The 22,893-nt window shown below is 43.0% G+C and overlaps 1 protein-coding gene across 1 annotated transcript in view; it reads left to right on the top strand.

Annotated features, from left to right (window-relative positions):
• The window catches only part of LOC140369454 (disintegrin and metalloproteinase domain-containing protein 12-like), a 153,168-nt gene that overhangs the window by 9,259 nt on the left and 121,016 nt on the right, over nt 1-22,893 (top strand). The window contains exons 2-5 of the mRNA XM_072456802.1: nt 3,272-3,366; nt 3,433-3,508; nt 11,873-11,949; nt 15,250-15,472. Of these exons, the coding sequence (XP_072312903.1) occupies nt 3,272-3,366; nt 3,433-3,508; nt 11,873-11,949; nt 15,250-15,472 (471 nt within the window). The remainder of the gene's footprint in view (nt 1-3,271; nt 3,367-3,432; nt 3,509-11,872; nt 11,950-15,249; nt 15,473-22,893) is intronic.

Genomic DNA, 22,893 nt, shown 5'->3' with positions numbered 1-22,893 from the left:
AATTCTTCTTCCTCTGTGTCACTTCTAAACAACTCCACAAACTCCAGAGGAAGAGGAAGTGCAGATTCTTCTTCTGCGTCGCTCAGAGCCTGGAGCGCCCTCTTGTGAAATGCAGTTGCCAGTGTGAAAATAAGGAATAATATCACATTTAAGTCGCTCTGGAGTATAAGTCGCACCCCGACCAAAACTATGAAAAAAGGTGCGACTTATAGTCCGGAAATTACGGTATGTTCTATAGTATTTTGTGTGGATATCTTGTCATGAGTCTCTATTGCTTTATTTGAACTCCCACGTTTTAACAAAAATACATTGTCAGTTGTAAAAATGCCAAAATCAGACACTCCCCAAGGTCCGACTCCCTAGGCACAAATGTACATGCTTTGCACTTTGCGTCCGTCTTATGTATACAATAATCATTTATTTTAACGGCTTGTGTGCATTTGCGGCCCACCAAGGCTACAGCGTGATGTAGATAATGTACGACTCTAATGTTATGACTACATGAGGCGGCTGCGTTCACTAAAACTGTGAAATATCTCTGAAGGTTGCTTAATTCCCGTCATATTTACACATTATGATAGTATATTTTTTTCTCTATAAACAGTATGTCAGAAAAATATGCTCTTATATATTTATATACACCGCAATTTAATGTGTCCAGACCAAAAACTCTGAAAATGTAATAATCATGCAGCCACCGTTCATGGAAAAGGTGGAAATTTTTAAGAATATAAGAAGAATATAAGTTAAAAATATAGTCCTAATTATTGATCGCTGTTGATTGATGTTAAAGTGCCCCCTACAGGTTGGACGGCTCATTGAACTTACATGGAGTTAAGATGTATATATTTATTTAACATTTTGCTAAAAAAAAATATAAAAAAATGAATCCCAGAATAGCTATTTTTTAGGTGTATAATTGTACTTCCTGTTTGTAATTGATGACATCACACAAGCATCTATTTGGTTGAAAATGAGACCATAGCGTTTTCATTGCGTTTTGTTCTCGAAGAAGCAGGAAGTGCGGCGTTAGCATGCTAATGTTTGTGACTTGTGAAAAGGTGAACTAGTTTTCTTTTTCACGTTTTAAGACGGTAAAATTCAGGTACAACTCCTTTAAACGTGGAGCTTATTCATATTGTAACAATCAGTATACACAAAATATCTGTCGGCAGTTTTAAAAATGATTGTGATATTATCGTTAATCGCCACTTGGCTAAGATAATCGTGACACAATTTTTTTAATATCTTGCCGCGCTTATTGAAAATACACACATTCCAATGGAAGAGATTATATTTGGACTAAACTATAAATAGGACAAATTTTATCGACTTTTATTTTTTGTGTTCTGTTTTTGTGTTATGTGTTTTTATATTTAGAAAAATTGGTGGGAAAAAATAATAATAAATACATTCAAAAAAATTAAATTGCACAAATTTGATGTTTGACAAATGCAAAATATTTCAAATACAGATATTTTAAGATCTCGATGATGGGTCTTTTCAACAATAAAAAAATAAAAACTGGACTAAAATTTTACAAATTTTTACCAACTTTTTTTAAATATCATGTATTTTTTGTCTCTTTTTTCCCCCTTTCTGGTCATGTTTTGTGTTCTGTTTTTGTGCTAAATGTTTTCATATTTTGAAAAATTGGTGGGAAAAAATTATAATAAATACATTAAAAAAAAAAAAAAACTACACAAATTTGATATTTTGACAAATGTTAACTTTTTTAAATACAGATATTTCATTATCTGAATGATTGGTCTTTTTAACAATAAAAAACAAAAACTGGACAAAAATGTTACAAATTTTTAACCACTTTTTTTAAATATGTATTTTTTGTCTCTTTTTTCCCCCTTTCTGGTCATGTTCTGTGTTCTGTTTTTGTGCTAAATGTTTTTATATTTTGAAAAGATTATAAAAAATTATAATAAATACATCAAAAAAAAGACAAATTTGATGTTTTGACAAATGCAAAATATTTCATGATCTGAATGATTGGTCTTTTCAACAATAAAAAAACAAAAAACAATATCAAATGCAATGTTCCGCTGCTGAATCAGAAAAATACAGTGGGCCCCTCACCTCAGTGGTGTGCTTTACTAACCACTTTCACAGTCCATGAACGCGCCGTGAAATTCCACTCAATATCAATCCATAATTCATTCCCCACAATACACGCAGACTTAATCAGCTCGCACAATGCCCGATAATAAATAGATGGAAGATAAAATACAACATGCGCAGCGGGGCCGAAATGGATCGATAATGCCATATAACTGACAGCTCTCGTATGGAAAAAGGCACATAAATCAGCACGTTTTATTGTTCAGCCGCGGCGCTATCGAGACACTAAGAATAATGATAATAAAATCCTTCAAAAATAATTCGATAGCACTATAGCCGCACTAATGAACTAATAAGTGTTGCTTCGGTGTTAGTTTGCAGCTAAAGTAGAAGTTTTTTTGTGTCATTTGCAGCAGCACAATATCCAAACAAACAGGATAAATAAATGAATAATGACATAAATACAATTTTCCGTGCTCCTTGTGATTTTGAGATCTTATTTTTTGTTCATTCATGCCCATTTATCTATTCATTTTATTCTTATTTTACCCTGTTTTTTTTCATTATTTTATGGTTTTAATTATTTAATTATTGTGGATTTGTTAAGTGTGCAATAGAGTGGATTCGATTGGATACTTATTTATTTGTGCATTTATGTATTTATTTATATATATATATATATATATATATATATATATATATATATATATATATATATATATATTGTATATATATATATTTTTTATTATCATTTTTAATTTATTTTTATTTATTTATTAGGATCACGAGAGCAAGAAGGTTCCAGGGTCTTTCTATGTGTATTTTGCTTGTTCTTCCTGTGCCTGGAGAAATAAATTAATAAATTAATAAATTAATAAATTAATAAATTAATAAATTAATAAATTAATAAATTAATAAATTAATAAATTAATAAATTAATAAATTAAATTAAAGTAATACATTAAATTAATAAATTAAATTACCAATATAATCCACTTTGTAGCACTTTTCAAATCCACATTAATTAAAACCATAAAAGTAAACTAAGAATAAAATAAATAAATAGGCATAAATGAACAAGCAATAACATCTTAAAATCTATTCTAAAGCAAACAAGGAGCATGACGAGCACCTAAGGACTAGAAGGTTCCAGGGTCTCTCTAAGTGTGTTCTGCTTGTTCTCCCTGTGCCTGGGCAGGTTTCCTCTACATCAACAGAAATCAAGTACTATGGGTCAAATCCTGACCACGCCCAGCTCACAGTTGGGCGACCTGTTTCGTTGGACGTGGCACCGTGAAGATTGTGTTCTCCTTCTTGTTTTTTTTTTCGTTTTCTCACTTTGTTTCGTGTCTTTTCCAGTGGCCTGTTCGCGGACGACTACGCCGAGACTCACTACCTGGAGGACGGCAGCGCGGCCACGTCCCACAACCTGACGGTACAATTCAAATACATCTCTTTTTTCATGATCTCTAGTCCGACTGCTGCTTTATTTCTACTTCCAAATCATTTCCTTCCCGGACGTTTTGCTTTGGGCTCGGCCTGAATACCAGAGGTTATTAAGTGTGTGGAAAAGAAGAGCGTGAGTGTCGGTTTCGCGGCCTTGAGTGACTTTGTGTGTAAAAGCGTGAAAAGGTGGAAGATGAGGCGGGGGCACATTTTCCAGTCTTATGCCGTTTATAATTGATAAAGTTCAGAATCGCCCGGAACAGAGCGCGAGCGAGGGAAATGTTCAGGGTCAAATGTTTTATTCAATCTGAGCGGATTAAAGGTCACGACGGTCTTTTGTGATCAAAGATGGATCAGTATAGAATGTGTTTAGTTTTTCTTCAATTAAATCCAGTCAAAGCTGCGGTGATTGAAGCATTATTCTGTATGAATTCTCTGGTGGTTTGAAGTAAAAACACTTTGGTTGTTGTCTCGATGTGCCACAGTGTGACGAGTAACAAGTACAGCCTTACTACTACTAACTACTACTTATACACAGTAACCCCTCCCACACTACGACTACTTGTACTACGGATTCTGCGGCTTTTGCTGTTAATAATACAACTACTATTATTACAACTACTTTTACAACTACTACAACTACTATTACTACAACTACTACAGCTACTTCTATAACTACTATTACTACAACTACTACAGCTACTTCTATAACTACTACAGCTACTACTACAACTACTATTACTACAATTACTACAGCTACTTCTATAACTACTATTACTACAATTACTACAGCTACTTCTACAACTACAATTATTACAACAAGTACTATAACTACTACAGCCGCGTCTACAATTACTACAAGTACAACTACAACAACTACTTTTAGAACTACAACTACTATTACTACAACTACTACAGCTACTTCTTCAACTGCTGTTACTACTACTATTATGACTACAACTACTGCTAAAACTACTCCTACTACTATTGCTACTACTCTTCCTCCTCCTCCTCCTCCTCCTCCTTGTCCTCGTCCTCGTCCTTGTCCTCCTCCTCCTCCTTGTCCTCCTCCTTGTCCTTCTCTTCCTCCCCCTCCTCCTCCTCCTCCAACTCGTCGTCCTCCTCTTCCTCCTCTTCCTTCTTCTTCTCCTCTTCCTCCTCCTCCTCCTCCTCCTCCTCCTCCTCCTCCAACTCGTCCTCCTCCTCCTCTTCCTCCTCCTCCTCCTCCTCTTCCTCCTCCTCCTCCTCCTCCTCGTCCTCCTCCTTGTCCTCCTCCTTGTCCTCCTCCTCCTCCTTGTCCTCCTCCTTGTCCTTCTCTTCCTCCCCCTCCTCCTCCTCCTCCAACTCGTCGTCCTCCTCTTCCTCCTCTTCCTTCTTCTTCTCCTCTTCCTCCTCCTCCTCCTCCTCCTCCTCCTCCAACTCGTCCTCCTCCTCCTCTTCCTCCTCCTCCTCCTCCTCTTCCTCCTCCTCCTCCTCCTCCTCGTCCTCCTCCTTGTCCTCCTCCTTGTCCTCCTCCTCCTCCAACTCGTCCTCCTCCTCCTCTTCCTCCTCCTCCTCCTTGTCCTCCTCCTCTTCCTCCTCCTCCTCCTCCTCTTCCTCCTCCTCCTCCTCCTCCTCCTCCTCCTTGTCCTCCTCCTCCTCGTCCTCCTCCTTCTCCTCCTCCTCCTCCTCCTCGTCCTCCTCCTCCTTGTCCTCCTCCTCCTCCTCCAACTCGTCCTCCTCCTCCTCCTCCTCCTCCTCCTCCTCGTCCTCCTCCTTGTCCTCCTCTTCCTCCTCCTCCTCCTCCTCCTCCTCCTCCTCCTCCTCCTCCTCCTCCTCCAACTCGTCCTCCTCCTCCTCCTCCTCCTCCTCCTCGTCCTCCTCCTTGTCCTCCTCTTCCTCCTCCTCCTCCTCCTCGTCCTCCTCCTCCTTGTCCTCCTCCTCCTCCTCCAACTCGTCCTCCTCCTCCTCCTCCTCCTCCTCCTCCTCCTCCTCCTCCTCCTCCTCCTCCTCCTCCTCCTCCTCCAACTCGTCCTCCTCCTCCTCCTCCTCCTCCTCCTCGTCCTCCTCCTTGTCCTCCTCCTCCTCGTCCTCCTCCTTCTCCTCCTCCTCCTCCTCCTCGTCCTCCTCCTCCTTGTCCTCCTCCTCCTCCTCCAACTCGTCCTCCTCCTCCTCCTCCTCCTCCTCCTCGTCCTCCTCCTTGTCCTCCTCTTCCTCCTCCTCCTCCTCCTCCTCCTCCTCCTCCTCCTCCTCCTCCTCCTGATGCTGGTGTCCTTGTCTCAGTGCGGCTGGTGTTGTGCTCGAGTCATGTTTCATGTCAGAGCCAGCGGCGGCTGGTGCAGGAGGACGTTCACTCTGACTCACTCCAGTCTGTTCACTTTTATTAAACTCACACTTAAGTATTGCCATGTGCTTGAGGAGTACGACATCCTCCGCGGCGCAGAAGGAGGCGCAGAAGGAGGCGCAGAAGGAGGCGCAGAAGGAGGCGCAGGAGGACCGACAACAGACGCCTGAGGAAACACAAACCAGAGCATGTCACACAAACCTCTCACCTGACGTCCAAACCCTAAACGTGAGCGGACGTTCTCTTAAAGCAGAATGAGGTCACTTCAGCGGCAGAGCTCCCCCTGCAGTGCCCTCGTGAAACTACACAGTCAGAGAACGGACCCAATGGTGTTGTTTTCTTCTTTTTTGTTGAAATAAGGCAGTATATCACATTCAAAAACATTTACCGTATTTTCCGGACTATAAGTTGCACCTTTTGTCCCAGTTTTGGCCGGGATGCGACTTATACTTATATTTATACTTATATATACTTATGTATATGTATATACTTATACTCCAGTGCGACTTATATATGTTTTTCTCTTCTCTATTATGCATTTTTTGGGCTGGTGCGACTTATACTCCAGTGCGACTTATATATGTTTTTTTCTTCTCTATTATGCATTTTTTGAGCTGGTGCGACTTATACTCCAGTGCGACTTATAGTCCGGAAAATACGGTAATGCTGCCTAGCATGGCTGGTTTTCTGCTCAGAGACAGCAGGGGGCCCCGACGGACGCTTCAAACGCCCCGGAAATACATTTTTAACAATCACAGGGGCTTAATAAGGTCAAATGCGACTCAGATCTCCTTTAACTCCAGGTAAACGTCCACGTGAAGATGTCATGCAAATATCATTATCGAAAGTCAAGATGTTTACTTCAACTGTTGTGTACTAAGTGAAAGTACATTCTCTTCTAAACATGGGATTGTTTTTGGCAGCTAGCTTAGCCGTCATGCTACGTGATGAGTCTGCGTGTTCTGCCTTTGTCCGCGTGAGTTTCCTGAATGTTTCTCCCATCACAACGTGAACCAAACAATCCTCCAGCTTCTACTATCGACTCTTCCAGTGTTTGTGAACAGAACGCCTGCATTATGACGTCATAAGGCGCTGGTACAGCTGGCAGCCCGGTGTAAACGCTCTCTCTTCTTTCTCACACTTATTGTGCTTTATCTCCTATACTTTGTAAATATAGTTAGTATATTTTTTCTATTTTACTGTACGATAGGGACACGCGCTGGAATAGTTTTTTAATTCAACTGTTTTTGACTTTTTTCGGCTGGATTTGAGCGTTTTTCGTTGCGTTCGTTGTGTTGTTGTGACGTGAGCTAGCTCCGAGCGAGCCCACCAGCCCCCCCCGCGCCCTCCGGCCGCGCTAAAGTACGGCGTGTCGTCGGTACACGTTTATATACACGTTTATATGAAAGAGGAACTTCACGAACGATCGGGACACGCACTGGAATCGCTTAAAATTAACTTGTTTTGACTTTATTCGGCTGGATTGAGTGTTTTCGTCGTGTCGTTGCGATGTGTTTTGGCTCTGAGTCCCCCGGCTCCGGCCCCGCCCCCCGGCTCCGGCCCCGCCCCCGGCTCCGGCCCCGCCCCCGGCCCCGCCCCCCGGCTCCGGCCCCGCCCCCCGGCCGGCGCCGTACCGCGTTTCCACAAAGGAGGAACTGATGAAACTGCTGAGAACTGTCGTCTTACCCGGAGATCGTCACGTTATCCCGTCGCAATACTGACCTAACCTAATACTGATGTGCAATTCTGTCATATGTGCAATTACTGTTGGAATTCATGTGCAATTCATGTGCAATTACTGTGAAATCCATGTGCAATCTATGTGCTGTCGTGACACATATTCATGTGCAATTACTGTCGTGATCACATGCAATGGTATTTATTTATTTATGTATTTATTTATTTGTCTATGGGAGTTTATTTATAGGAGATATTCTACTGAAAGTGTTTTTCAGACTTCCTATAAGTGATCTGTTCTTCTGGATCTATCTCTGTATCTACCTGCGTTGCACCAATGAAATTTCCCCATGTGGGACAATAAAGGAATATCTTATCTTATCTTATCTTATTATTGTTATTTCATTTCATTTAATAGAACAACAACACACAAAAAAACAACAACATAATAATAATACAAAAATAATACAAAAAATCTGAAGAACAAACAGGACCAGGGAGAACATAAGGTAAGTAAAGGAATAAAAGTAGAAAATAAGGGAATCTCATAAAAAAAAAAAAAAAAAAGCGTTAGAGCATAGAACGCCTGCATTCTAAGGCTACCGTTTTATTCATTGGCAAGAGTTAGCGTTAGCGTTAGCCACCAAACATCACGGGGCTGTTTTGGCTACTGACGTTCATTGGACCACATTTGACTCTTTAGAAAACATTACCGTGTTCAGAAGTGTTCAGAGAGTGATCGGCGGCGGAATGATCATAAACGCTAATGACAAAATCACATCTTCATTACCGTATTTTCCAGACATAAGTCGCACCTTTTTTCATAGTTTTGGCCGGGGTGCAACTTATACTTATATTTATTCTTATATACTTATACTCCGGTGCGACTTATATATGTTTTTTTCTTCTCTATTATGCATTTTTTGGCTGGTGCGACTTATACTCCAGTGCGACTTATATATGTTTTTTTCCCTCTGTTATAAATTTTTTGGCTGGTGCGACTTATAGTCCAGTAAATACAGTAACTTTAGAAAACTTTAGAAAACACTAAGGATACCAACTGTCATAAAACACTTAAGAAGAAGAAGAAAATAGGGTTGAAAGTCAGATATCGACTCTTAATACCCGTCAAATTGAGCAAACGCCAAAAAAATATGTATTTATTTTGCTTTCTCATTAAAATGAATAGAACTTTTATATCATTACCAGCTTGTGTGCGCAACAAATCTAAAAACACGCTATCGTACGTTACTTTACACGTCTTAATCTGAAAATCCCTCATATAGAATAAAACGAATGGGCTCGTCACCATTTTAGAGCTGACACGGATGAACAAAGTCGTCACAAATCACCGTTTCTGTGAACCGTCTCCGCTCGGCAGGATGAAGCTAATTTAATCGCACAAAAACATCACCGAACATTAAATCGCCGTCGCAATCGCTGCGTTTTCAGAACCAGCAAACCTCTCGTGGCATGTGGGGATTTGCCTGTCGCGTCCACTCTGACCGAAGCCGCGGAAGAACGATGTCTGGAGTTTAACGCGACAAACAGATGCTGAGCGGGAGCAATGGACTGAGCGGAGGAAGTGCAGATTCAGAGCTCCAGAACGGGGCCGATCGGAGGGCCACGCTCCCTCAAGAACAGGCACCGAACCTGGGATCAAACTTCACCTACAGCTCCTTATGCTATAGTATACACAGGATATTCTTATGTTTATGTTTTACTGTTTACTGTCACTGCTTAAAGGTGCAACATGGGACTTTTCTGGTTCATTCAGTGTTTGCTTTGTCTGGAATGTTCCAAAAGATGGCATTAAAGCGCCCCCTACAGGTCGCACGACTCATCGAACTAAAATGTAGTTAAGATGACTATATTTTAAATTTGGCTAAAAATCATAAACATGTTGTCACAGAATAGCACAATTTTTTAGGTTTATAATTTCACTTCCTGTTTGTAATTGATGACATCACACTAGGAAATTACCCAGCAAACACTGGGGCAAAACTCATCTAATGTCACAATTTTCTAAGTTTAGTTTAGTCCTGACTCTGGCACCAGCAGGAGGCCGGTCCATGTTTAGTCCTGACTCTGGCACCAGCAGGAGGCCGGTCCATGTTTAGTCCTGACTCTGGCACCAGCAGGAGGCCGGTCCATGTTTAGTCCTGACTCTGGCACCAGCAGGAGGCCGGTCCATGTTTAGTCCTGACTCTGGCACCAGCAGGAGGCCGGTCCATGTTTAGTCCTGACTCTGGCACCAGCAGGAGGCCGCTCCATGTTTAGTCCTGACTCTGGCACCAGCAGGAGGCCGGTCCATGTTTAGTCCTGACTCTGGCACCAGCAGGAGGCCGGTCCATGTTTAGTCCTGACTCTGGCACCAGCAGGAGGCCGGTCCATGTTTAGTCCTGACTCTGGCACCAGCAGGAGGCCGGTCCATGTTTAGTCCTGACTCTGGCACCAGCAGGAGGCCGGTCCATGTTTAGTCCTGACTCTGGCACCAGCAGGAGGCCGGTCCATGTTTAGTCCTGACTCTGGCACAAGCAGGAGGCCGGTCCATGTTTAGTCCTGACTCTGGCACCAGCAGGAGGCCGGTCCATGTTTAGTCCTGACTCTGGCACCAGCAGGAGGCCGCTCCATGTTTAGTCCTGACTCTGGCACCAGCAGGAGGCCGGTCCATGTTTAGTCCTGACTCTGGCACCAGCAGGAGGCCGGTCCATGTTTAGTCCTGACTCTGGCACAAGCAGGAGGCCGGTCCATGTTTAGTCCTGACTCTGGCACCAGCAGGAGGCCGCTCCATGTTTAGTCCTGACTCTGGCACAAGCAGGAGGCCGGTCCATGTTTAGTCCTGACTCTGGCACCAGCAGGAGGCCGGTCCATGTTTAGTCCTGACTCTGGCACCAGCAGGAGGCCGGTCCATGTTTAGTCCTGACTCTGGCACCAGCAGGAGGCCGGTCCATGTTTAGTCCTGACTCTGGCACCAGCAGGAGGCCGGTCCATGTTTAGTCCTGACTCTGGCACCAGCAGGAGGCCGGTCCATGTTTAGTCCTGACTCTGGCACCAGCAGGAGGCCGGTCCATGTTTAGTCCTGACTCTGGCACCAGCAGGAGGCCGGTCCATGTTTAGTCCTGACTCTGGCACCAGCAGGAGGCCGGTCCCTGAGGTCCTCAGAGTCCGTGATGGTTCATATGGCACTAACATGTCTGAGATGTACTTTGGCGCTAGGCCATGGAGAGACTTTGTCTTCTCTGAGCCACAAGAAGCATTTTAACAAGTTTAATTCTGTTTTTCACCTTTTACAGCGTCACATTCACACTTTGTTCAGACACACGACCAAACGGCACAAAAAGCCAAAAGGTCAAACGGGGTGAAGATGGTCCTGGAGTGCTCTCACGCGCTCGGGCGTCTCGTGCCGTTGCCTGCAGGGGCGATTCTAGGGAGTGTGGGGGCCCTAGGCAGAAATTCTTAGGGGGCCCTACCGACCAGTGTTCACAAAAAATCTTCGTGGTCTATTCTGTCCTCACTGTGATGTCACTACCAGGGCTGGACAGATAACGAACATCCAAACAGAGAGTCCAACGCCCATGTAGAGAAGACTTGTCTTTTATGTCTTTTAAGACGCTTTTCCCCACAACTTGTCTCTTTGACAATTGGAATTTTGTAAAACTGTAACAAACACATAAAAACACATGTAAACCTTATAAATGTACCTTCACATCAATTGTACATGAACAGATACATATAAGAGCAATGAAAATAAAGGTCTGAACACATAGCTCTCTTAAAATGTGACAAGGCTACATGTACAGCAGCTAGCAACAACCAACATTCAAAAGAAGTACAGATTAAGCTTAAGTTTGACATAAGTTTATAAATGCAAACGTAGAACAACATTAAAACACAGAATAACATTCAACTTACGGACAAAGACACCCCAAGGCAGAAAACGGGATGTTTTTGTCAGTAGCTGCTGGAGCCGGACATGCTCGACTGAATGCATGAGGCCGAAAAACCAAACTTATACCGACAACGTCCACTAGGGGCAGTGTCGACTATCGCGCACACGAAGAAGTTTAGAAATGACGTAATCCTGTGTCAACAGTACACGCTCAGTAAGCACCAGAAATAAACCATATATTAAGCGCACGGGCGGCTTCGCGGGGGCCCCCTAGTGGCCTGGGGCTCCAGGCAGTTGCCTGGTTTGCCTAATGGGATGCAGCGCCTCTGGTTCCCTGAGTATAATATATGGAATAAAAACATGTTGCGGGTGTAATGCGCTCGTCCATCACTCCTGCTGCGTCCAGACTCACACACATGCTCTCTCCATTACGTCTGTCGTTGTGTTTGATGTTTCCTCAGACGAACTGCTACTACCACGGAGCGGTGGAGGGCCGCCGGGACTCGGACGTGACCCTCAGCACCTGCCACGGGGTCAAGTAAGTCCCTGCACCTGCCAACACGCCACGCCGCAAATCATCTTCACGCCACGCCGGGTTTTAAACGACACTTAAACGTCAGGCAAAAGTCACTTTTCACTGCACGATTTGGGACAGACATGTTGCGATTGGGTTAGTTTAAATAATATGGACTTCGTGTAAGGTTTACAGTTCAAACGCGTTCGGGAGAATTTACAAAAAGTAAAAAAAAAAGAAAAGAAAAAAGAAATAGAATAATTAAAGGGGCGTATGACGGGGTTTTTCCATTTTCTAATTTTCACTTTATTTGTTGTATTTGTACCTGTTTTACTTATACATTTCAGTTTTACACCGATCGAGCAGGTTTTTGTGGAGAAAACGTTGAAAAATCTGTACAAAAATGACAGGAAGTGACATCATACCTGTGTATTACCACTACTACACCTGCGTATTACCACTACTACAACTGCGTATTACCACTACTACACCTGTGTATTACCACTACTACAACTGCGTATTACCACTACTACAACTGCGTATTACCACTACTACACCTGTGTATTACCACTACTACAACTGCGTATTACCACTACTACAACTGCGTATTACCACTACTACAACTGCGTATTACCACTACTACAACTGCGTATTACTACTACTTCTACTGCTTGTAAATACTACTAATACTACTCATAGTACTCATACTACTCATACTACTCATAGTACTCATAGTACTCATACTACTCATACTCCTCATACTACTCATACTCATACTACTCATAGTACTCGTACTCATACTACTCATACTAATAATGACTACATGTATCGGGATAGTGGCAATGCTCAAAATGCCCATAATGCCGAGCGTCTGAAGTTTCAAACCCGCAAGAGTTTCATTGAAAACAAGTGAATTATTGACCACCCAAATTCCCATTAAACCCCAATTTCCTGCCCGTGTTTCTGTAAAGTGCGTCCTGGAACATTAGCCCGGCCACAGGGGCCGGCCACAACTCCACTGTAAGCACTCCGTAACGGGATATACACTGGATAAGCACAAAATAAATCCATTAAAGTCTCGGAATTAGATTCCGCCGGAGTTTAACTAAAGTTTAGCACAAAAAAAACAGATGAAAAAACTAAAATACGGGGAAAAAACAGGCATTTAGTCTAATCACGGTGACGGGTTTAAACTGTTACAATGGTCTAATGTACTTTTATTGAAAATACAAAATACTGGAGGACCACCCGCTTGTCTCCATGGAAACAGATGTGCTTAATGACGTCCCCTGGAACCTTTAAGACTCTATAGGACAACAAAAAGTGATGAAAGATTTTTTTTTAAATCTTGACAAATCGACTCTTAATATCCACAAAACCCGTCTTTAGGTCACATTACTCTCGGTTCCCACACTTTTCAGAGCGGGACCCCCAGAATAACCCGGAACCCACTGCAGAACAAAATTCATTATTCCAAGTTGCGAAACATAAAATCTGGTGTAATTATGTTCATTTGAGGAGTTCATTGTGTTATTTGACGAGATTAAACTATAATATACGGGTTTAAATAGAAAATTACAATAAATATATATATATTTAAAATATATAAACCGGTATATATATTTTATTTATTTGAACTTAGAATGACAAAAACAGAGCTCAACAACAACAACAACAACAACAACAACAACAAAAACACAACTCAACAACAACAACAAAAACAAATAAAAGTAAATGAAATAAATGAAATAAATGAAATAAATGAAATAAATACAATAAATACAATAAATAAAATACATTAATAAACATAATAAAAATAATAAACATAATAAACATAATAAATAATAATAAAAATATAAATAACATAAATGAAATAAAATAGAAAAAAATAGCATACATAGTAAAAAAATGTATGAAATCGTTACAGGAAGTCAAACTTGTTTTGTAGTATTTACAGAGAGGAAAAAACAACAACAAAATGAAATCAATAAAATCAATCAATAAAATCTAAATAAATATAATAAATCAAATGACCATACATCATTTAAAAAACGTGTCAAACTGTGACATGAAATCTTGTTTTGCAGTATTTACAGGAGACAGATGGAAAAGTGCATTAAAACTCTATAGAACGCTCCAGGAAACGTCTCGTTCTTCAAAATGTTAACACCGTTTCTGCTCCACGTTTCCTCCAGCTTCACATGTTCAAAACGCTGAAACGATTCCCCTCATCCAGCACATGTTTCCCCCAGCGCTCCACTCACAAGCGCCGTCCTCCTGATTGTGATTTTAATTATTTACCTATTAGAATTTTGCCAGATTGTTGCAGAGTTTAACCCGGAGATAAACACTAGAGCGGGAGAGATCAGTGTTGACTTGTGTTGGCGGCGGCAGCGCTCTGAGGACAGAACGTGCTTTCTGAGTTCAGGAGTGCGTAGTGCGCGCTCTGAATCAAACATAAATCATGTCAGATGTTTAAATGCGTTTGGTGGCACATGTACAAATCCTGTGTAATGTTTTATTTCAGCGTCTTGACTCGTCGGTTTCATGTTGTGGATAAATGAGGGTCTTATCTGGAGTAGACTCTGTTTCCCACACGTAGCATTTAGCTTCCAGTCCAGGTCGCTAACGCGGCGATGTGTTTTATTAGGTTTGTAGTGGATTGAGCTGTAGCTTGTGGATGAAATAAAGGGAATTCCTCTGTTCATAGTAAAGCATCTAAACTGTCTTTACGCCGCGGACAGGTTTTTACGATTGTCTAATTTTGACGTTATTTGGTGTATTTATACGTGTTGTACATATACATTCTAGTTTTACACCGATCGAGCAGGTATTTGTGGAGAAAATGTTTAAAACTCTGTAGAAAATGACAGGAAGTGACATCATGAGGGACACTCATTCCAGTTTATGCATAATTTACACAAAGAAACAACTTTTTTGAGTCTCTAAACATGAATTCATCAAAATAAAGTTGTATATTTTCATTCGTTAAGTAAATAAAAAAGTGACATTCGATGAGTTTTGGCCCAGTGTTTGCTGGGTAATTTCCTAGTGTGATGTCATCAATTGCAAACAGGAAGTGAAATGATAAACTTAGCTCTTCTGTGATAACATGTTTATCATTTTTAAGCCGAATTTAAAATGTATTCATCTTAACTGCATTTTAGTTGAATGTGTGGTCTGCCCTGTAGGGGGCGCTTTAATATCATGTGTCACTATGATCATAAATGAAATGGTGATATCGTTTCCCGTGACAATAAACCCACATAGTTCTTAAACCGTTACGTCTCTTGATGCTTCGACCTTTTATTTCCGTCTTTTCCTTGTCCCCAGAGGCTTCCTGTCGCTCGGAGACCGCGCCTTCGTCCTGGAGCCGTCCCCGGGCCGCGGCGACGGGACTCACTGGGTCTACTCCGCCCGGCACCTGCAGCTTCCCGCGGGCACCTGCGGGCACGAGGGCCTCAACCGCTCCGCCCTGTCCCCGCCCTCCAGCCCCGCCCACACAGAGCCGGACCAGGGCGATGTCTTCAGAGCCTTCAGCACCAGGGTGAGTCCGACACGGAGAGATAAAAGAGGAGAAAGTGGCTCATGACAAACGAAACGTGTCTGTTTTCATATCTGTGCAGTCGGCTAACGTGAATACTATTTGTAGTTTTCATTTCATTAGTACATTTGTAACATTTGACTTAGTACTTAAAGGGTGTTTGGCCGTTTTTTTAAAAAGTTCTTATTTTGACTTTTTCTGGTTTATTTATATCTGTTGTACATATGGATTATAGTTTTACAACAATAAAGTTGCTATTTGTGGAGAAAAATCAGAAAAATCAGTTGAAAATAAACAGGAAGTGACATCACACTAGGTACACAAATTCCAGTTCCAGGTTTACGCAGAATTTTGACCCATAAAAAATATGCTTTTTAAAATTAATTATACTTTTATCTGTCAAATATGTATAAAAAGAAATTGACACTAGATGAGTTTTGGCCCAGTGGTTGCACGCTAATTTCCTACTGTGATGTCATCAATTACAAACAGGAAGTACAATTATAAACCTAAAAAAATAGCTACTCTGGGATCACATTTTTATATATATTTTTTGCAAATTTTTTAATATATCTTAACTCTGTTTTAGTTTAATGAGTCGTCCAACATGTTAGAGGCACTTTAATGAAGGGTCAGAGTTAACTTAAATGTAAATACCGTATTTTCTGGACTATAAGTCACATCTTTTTTCATAGTTTTGGCCGGGATGCGACTTATACTTATATTTATACTTATACTCCAGAGCAACTTTGATGTGATATTATTTGTTATTTTCACACTTGCAACTGCATTTCATACTCCAGTGCGACTTATATATGTTTTTTTCTTCTCTATTTTGCATTTTTTGGCTGGTGCGACTTATACTCCGGAAAATACGGTCGTTACTAAGTTTAATCTTTGCCTGAATCATTCTTGATAAACTAATTATTTTCTTAAAGCTAATTAAGGTGAGGATAAGATAAAATACAACCACATTTTAGTCCCTGTATTAGTAACCTAAATTACCCTTTTTTTTTAACCAGTTTTCATATAAAAAGTATTCAAAAAGTATGTATAAAAGTCAGATTTTAACCAATATTCATACATTTGCCCATCATTTCCACGCACTAACTTAAATGTATGTATTTACTTAAACATAACTTAATGTGGAAGCCATTTTCTGTCATGGTTTAAGACGCTTCATGGAAGATCTGGCAACGCAAAGTGAGTCGTTCCATCTCCACTTATTATTAACCCTTTAAATCCACTGCGGTTCCAACGATCTCATTAGCAAAGTTAATGATCTGGACATTGTCAGACGGTGTCATGAACATCACCTTCTGTCTCCTTTCCAGAACATGTTTTAGCGATGCGGCTAAGTGCACGCGACGCTACGTGTTGCATTATTCACCGTTAGCGCGCGTCCATTAGCCGCGTCTATAAAGGTTTGTGGGAGGCGCTAGCTGCGTGTTAAACCGTCTCCATTATCTGCGCCGATGGGCCCCGGGTCCGCTAAAGGGGGGACGGGTCAGGAGACATAAAACAGCTTTTAGGGCACGTTACTGCTCGCCGTTGTGACCGCGCAGGGGATAAATATAAATCAGCGTCGACGAGCGAGATAACGATGAAGAGAGGAATGTGACGAGAAGAGTGGTCAGGGATGTACGAGTGGTCAGGGAAGCACGAGTGGTCAGGGAAGCACGAGTGGTCAGGGAAGCATGAGTGGTCAGGGATGTACGAATGGTCAGGGATGCACGAGTGGTCAGGGATGTACGAGTGGTCAGGGATGCACGAGTGGTCAGGGAAGCACGAGTGGTCAGGGAAGCACGAGTGGTCAGGGAAGCATGAGTGGTCAGGGATGTACGAGTGGTCAGGGATGCACGAGTGGTCAAGGATGTACGAGTGGTCAGGGAAGCACGAGTGGTCAGGGAAGCACGAGTGGTCAGGGATGCACGAGTGGTCAGGGAAGCACGAGTGGAAGCACGAGTGGTCAGGGATGCACGAGTGGTCAGGGATGCACGGGTGGTCAGGGATGTACGAGTGGTCAGGGAAGCACGAGTGGTCAGGGATGTACGAGTGGTCAGGGAAGCACGAGTGGAAGCACGAGTGGTCAGGGATGCACGAGTGGTCAGGGATGCACGAGTGGTCAGGGATGTACAAGTGGTCAGGGAAGCACGAGTGGTCAGGGAAGCACGAGTGGTCAGGGAAGCACGAGTGGTCAGGGATGTACGAGTGGTCAGGGATGTACGAGTGGTCAGGGAAGCACGAGTCGTCAGGGAAGCACGAGTGGTCAGGGATGTACGAGTGGTCAGGGATGTACGAGTGGTCAGGGAAGCACGAGTGGTCAGGGATGTACGAGTGGTCAGGGAAGCACGAGTGGTCAGGGAAGCACGAGTGGTCAGGGATGTACGAGTGGTCAGGGATGCACGAGTGGTCAGCGAAGCACGAGTGGTCAGGGATGTACGAGTGGTCAGGGATGTACGAGTGGTCAGGGAAGCACGAGTCGTCAGGGAAGCACGAGTGGTCAGGGATGTACGAGTGGTCAGGGATGTACGAGTGGTCAGGGAAGCACGAGTGGTCAGGGATGTACGAGTGGTCAGGGAAGCACGAGTGGTCAGGGAAGCACGAGTGGTCAGGGATGCACGAGTGGTCAGGGATGCACGAGTGGTCAGCGAAGCACGAGTGGTCAGGGATGCACGAGTGGTCAGGGATGTACGAGTGGTCAGGGAAGCACGAGTGGTCAGGGAAGCACGAGTGGTCAGGGATGCACGAGTGGTCAGGGATGTACGTGTGGTCACGGATGCACGAGTGGTCAGGGAAGCACGAGTGGTCAGGGAAGCACGAGTGGTCAGGGATGTACGAGTGGTCAGGGAAGCACGAGTGGTCAGGGAAGCACGAGTGGTCAGGGATGTACGAGTGGTCAGGGAAGCACGAGTGGAAGCACGAGTGGTCAGGGATGCACGAGTGGTCAGGGATGCACGAGTGGTCAGGGAAGCACGAGTGGAAGCACGAGTGGTCAGGGATGCACGAGTGGTCAGGGATGCACGAGTGGTCAGGGAAGCACGAGTGGTCAGGGATGTACGAGTGGTCAGGGATGTACGAGTGGTCAGGGATGTACGAGTGGTCAGGGAAGCACGAGTGGTCAGGGATGTACGAGTGGTCAGGGATGTACGAGTGGTCAGGGATGTACGAGTGGTCAGGGAAGCACGCGCACTGTGTTATTTCAGTATTTCTGTTTAATTTGTCAGTTGTATTAAATCTGAATGTGCTTGAATTGCTTTGTCAAAATGAAAACGTAACAAGTGCTAAAAAAAGACAAAAAATAAATAAATATATATTTTTATTTTTTATTTGTATTATATTTTTTTGTTATATTTTTCATTATATCTTTTATTGTTTTAATGTTTGAATATTATGATTATGATTATTTTTCATTTATGTTTGAACCTTTTTAATCAGACTGTTTTTCACGTGATTACATTTTTGAGCCTCCACATGCAACAAAACAAAATGATTCTTTAGGAACATAAAGTTGAGTCGTTTCACAATTACATTTAAAATCCTCATATATGCCCCGCCCCTTATTAAACATACTCACTGACATTATGTCATAAGAAACGTAAAAGTACGTCTGACAGGTCGGACCACTCATTGTTGTTTAGAGTCAAAAAAGTAGTTTCTTTGTGTCAATTCTGCATAAACTGGACTAACTGTCCCTGGTGTGATGTCACTTCCTGTATGAGTGTCCCAGGTGTGATGTCACTTCCTGTATGAGTGTCCATGGTGTGATGTCACTTCCTGTATGAGTGTCCCTGGTGTGACGTCACTTCCTGTATGAGTGTCCCTGGTGTGATGTCACTTCCTGTATGAGTGTCCCTGGTGTGACGTCACTTCCTGTATGAGTGTCCCTGGTGTGATGTCACTTCCTGTATGAGTGTCCCTGGTGTGATGTCACTTCCTGTATGAGTGTCCCTGGTGTGATGTCACTTCCTGTATAAGTGTCCCTGGTGTGATGTCATTTCCTGTATGAGTGTTCCTGGTGTGATGTCATTTCCTGTATGAGTGTCCCTGGTGTGATGTTACTTCCTGTATGAGTGTCCCTGGTGTGATGTCATTTCCTGTATGACTATCCCTGGTGTGATCTCATTTCCTTTATGAGTGTCCCTGGTGTGATGTCACTTCCTGTATGAGTGTCCCTGGTGTGATGTCACTTCCTGTATGAGTGTCCCTGGTGTGATGTCACTTCCTGTATGAGTGTCCCTGGTGTGATGTCATTTCCTGTATGAGTGTCCCTGGTGTGATGTCATTTCCTGTATGAGTGTCCCTGGTGTGATGTCACTTCCTGTATGAGTGTCCCTGGTGTGATGTCACTTCCTGTATGAGTGTCCATGGTGTAATGTCATTTCCTGTATGAGTGTCCCTGGTGGGATGTCACTTCCTGTATGAGTGTCCCTGGTGTGATGTCACTTCCTGTATGAGTGTCCCTGGTGGGATGTCACTTCCTGTATGAGTGTCCCTGGTGTGATGTCATTTCCTGTATGACTGTCCCTGGTGTGATGTCATTTCCTGTATGAGTGTCCCTGGTGTGATGTCATTTCCTGTATGAGTGTCCCTGGTGTGATGTCATTTCCTGTATGAGTGTCCCTGGTGTGATGTCATTTCCTGTATGAGTGTCCCTGGTGTGATGTCATTTCCTGTATGAGTGTCCCTGGTGTGATGTCATTTCCTGTATGAGTGTCCCTGGTGTGATGTCATTTCCTGTATGAGTGTCCCTGGTGTGATGTCATTTCCTGCATGAGTGTCCCTGGTGTGATGTCATTTCCTGCATGAGTGTCCCTGGTGTGATGTCATTTCCTGCATGAGTGTCCCTGGTGTGATGTCACTTCCTGTATGAGTGTCCCTGGTGTGATGTCACTTCCTGTATGAGTGTCCCTGGTGTGATGTCACTTCCTGTATGAGTGTCCCTGGTGTGATGTCACTTCCTGTATGAGTGTCCCTGGTGTGATGTCATTTCCTGTATGAGTGTCCCTGGTGTGATGTCACTTCCTGTATGAGTGTCCCTGGTGTGATGTCATTTCCTTTATGAGTGTCCCTGGTGTGATGTCATTTCCTGTATGAGTGTCCCTGGTGTGATGTCATTTCCTGTATGAGTGTCCCTGGTGTGATGTCATTTCCTGTATGAGTGTCCCTGGTGTGATGTCATTTCCTGTATGAGTGTCCCTGGTGTGATGTCACTTCCTGTATGAGTGTCCCTGGTGTGATGTCACTTCCTGTATGAGTGTCCATGGTGTGATGTCATTTCCTGTATGAGTGTCCCTGGTGTGATGTCACTTCCTGTATGAGTGTCCCTGGTGGGATGTCACTTCCTGTATGAGTGTCCCTGGTGTGATGTCATTTCCTTTATGAGTGTCCCTGGTGTGATGTCATTTCCTGCATGAGTGTCCCTGGTGTGATGTCATTTCCTGTATGAGTGTCCCTGGTGTGATGTCACTTCCTGTATGAGTGTCCCTGGTGTGATGTCATTTCCTGTATGAGTGTCCCTGGTGTGATGTCATTTCCTGTATGAGTGTCCCTGGTGTGATGTCATTTCCTGTATGAGTGTCCCTGGTGTGATGTCACTTCCTGTATGAGTGCCCCTGGTGTGATGTCACTTCCTGTATGAGTGTCCCTGGTGTGATGTCATTTCCTGTATGAGTGTCCCTGGTGTGATGTCATTTCCTGTATGAGTGTCCCTGGTGTGATGTCATTTCCTGCATGAGTGTCCCTGGTGTGATGTCATTTCCTGTATGAGTGTCCCTGGTGTGATGTCATTTCCTGTATGAGTGTCCCTGGTGTGATGTCATTTCCTGTATGAGTGTCCCTGGTGTGATGTCATTTCCTGCATGAGTGTCCCTGGTGTGATGTCATTTCCTGTATGAGTTTCCCTGGTGTGATGTCACTTCCTGTATGAGTGTCCCTGGTGTGATGTCACTTCCTGTATGAGTGTCCCTGGTGTGATGTCATTTCCTGTATGAGTGTCCCTGGTGTGATGTCACTTCCTGTATGAGTGTCCCTGGTGTGATGTCACTTCCTGTCATTTTTCTACAGGTTTTTCAAAGTTTTCTCCACAAATACCTGCTCGATCGGTGTAAAACTATCATTTATATGTTCAACAGGTATAAATACAACAAATAAAGTCACAATTACAAAATCGAAAAAACTTGTCATACGTCACTTTAAATGAGCACAATCCCATAAAAGACGGTTTGATTTGCCAATTTGCCTTTAATTTGGATGTTTTTTGTTTGTTTGTTTTACCGGCTGTTGACAGTGGATTCAAGTATTATGTAAAACAGTCTAATTTTAGAGGCTTTTTTCAAAACAGCACTAATTCAAACGGCCGTCTTTATTGCACCGTCTCAATACAAAGAAACACAAAAGACAATAACAAGGGAATGAAACGACAATAGAAACCGTCCTGAGGCACGACTATAACATATCCTGTAATTGACTGTAAAATATAATGGCTGTTCCTTGGTTTTATCAGATCAGGAGCAGTTATTCTGCCCATTCCACCTTCAATCTGCATCTGATACATGCAATACCAGAATAAACAGAATATGGCTTTCTCACCCGGACTGGCAGGTGCGGACGGTTTATTACATCGCATAAAGTATGAAACGTTGTTATGTGGTGATGATATTACTCGACTGCAGCTTCTGACCCGTCGACAACCTCTTTTCTCTCTATTCCAGAGTTTTATGGACATGACAAATGTACGTATGTGTGTCTGCATCACTTATCATCCCAGATATCATCCCTGTGCCTGGAATGTTCCGCAGTATGGCTTTATGTACATTGTTCTTGCATTTACTCAATCAAAGGTGTCGTTATTGCTCAAAAAGCCATTTGAATAAGACGCATTCTGACCGTGACTGGGCTAAACCTCTCATCTGCTCGTCTCCATGGACATAAGTTAAGTTTCAGCTCATACTATGGAACATTTCAGGTGAATAAATCATGTTTCTGAGGAGAAAAGCAGATGGTGGTGAAGCGGCTCACGTCTGATTGATTTGTGTCGCTCTGAATCCAGAGCGAAGCCTCACCACAGCGAAAGAAGCAGAAAACTCGCTTGTATTGATGCTAAAATGAGCCACAGCACGTCTGCCGGTGCCTCCATGTTTGTTTTGCTGCGCTGTGATTGGACCAGAAAAGACCAGCGGCCCAATCACAATCGAGCGTCACAGCGGGAGACTTCTCAAGTTTGTGAACTCTCAAAAATCAGAAGAATTCATCTTGGCCAAGTGAATGTGGTGGAACCTCTGACTGAAAAGTGCAGCTTTAAAACAAGTATGTTTGGCTCAAGGACACAATAATAAACGTGTCATTGTTCTTGCTTTGGCCTTGATGAATAATAATAGTTGCAAAATATATCTAAAAAGGCCATGCATAAAAACTTGAATTTG

This window comes from Eucyclogobius newberryi, unplaced genomic scaffold (genome assembly GCF_026437365.1).
Source record: "Eucyclogobius newberryi isolate DKJ021-1_F unplaced genomic scaffold, fEucNew1.0.hap1 SCAF_20, whole genome shotgun sequence".
Taxonomy (NCBI): domain Eukaryota; kingdom Metazoa; phylum Chordata; class Actinopteri; order Gobiiformes; family Gobiidae; genus Eucyclogobius; species Eucyclogobius newberryi.
This window is presented reverse-complemented; position numbering and strand designations above follow the sequence as displayed.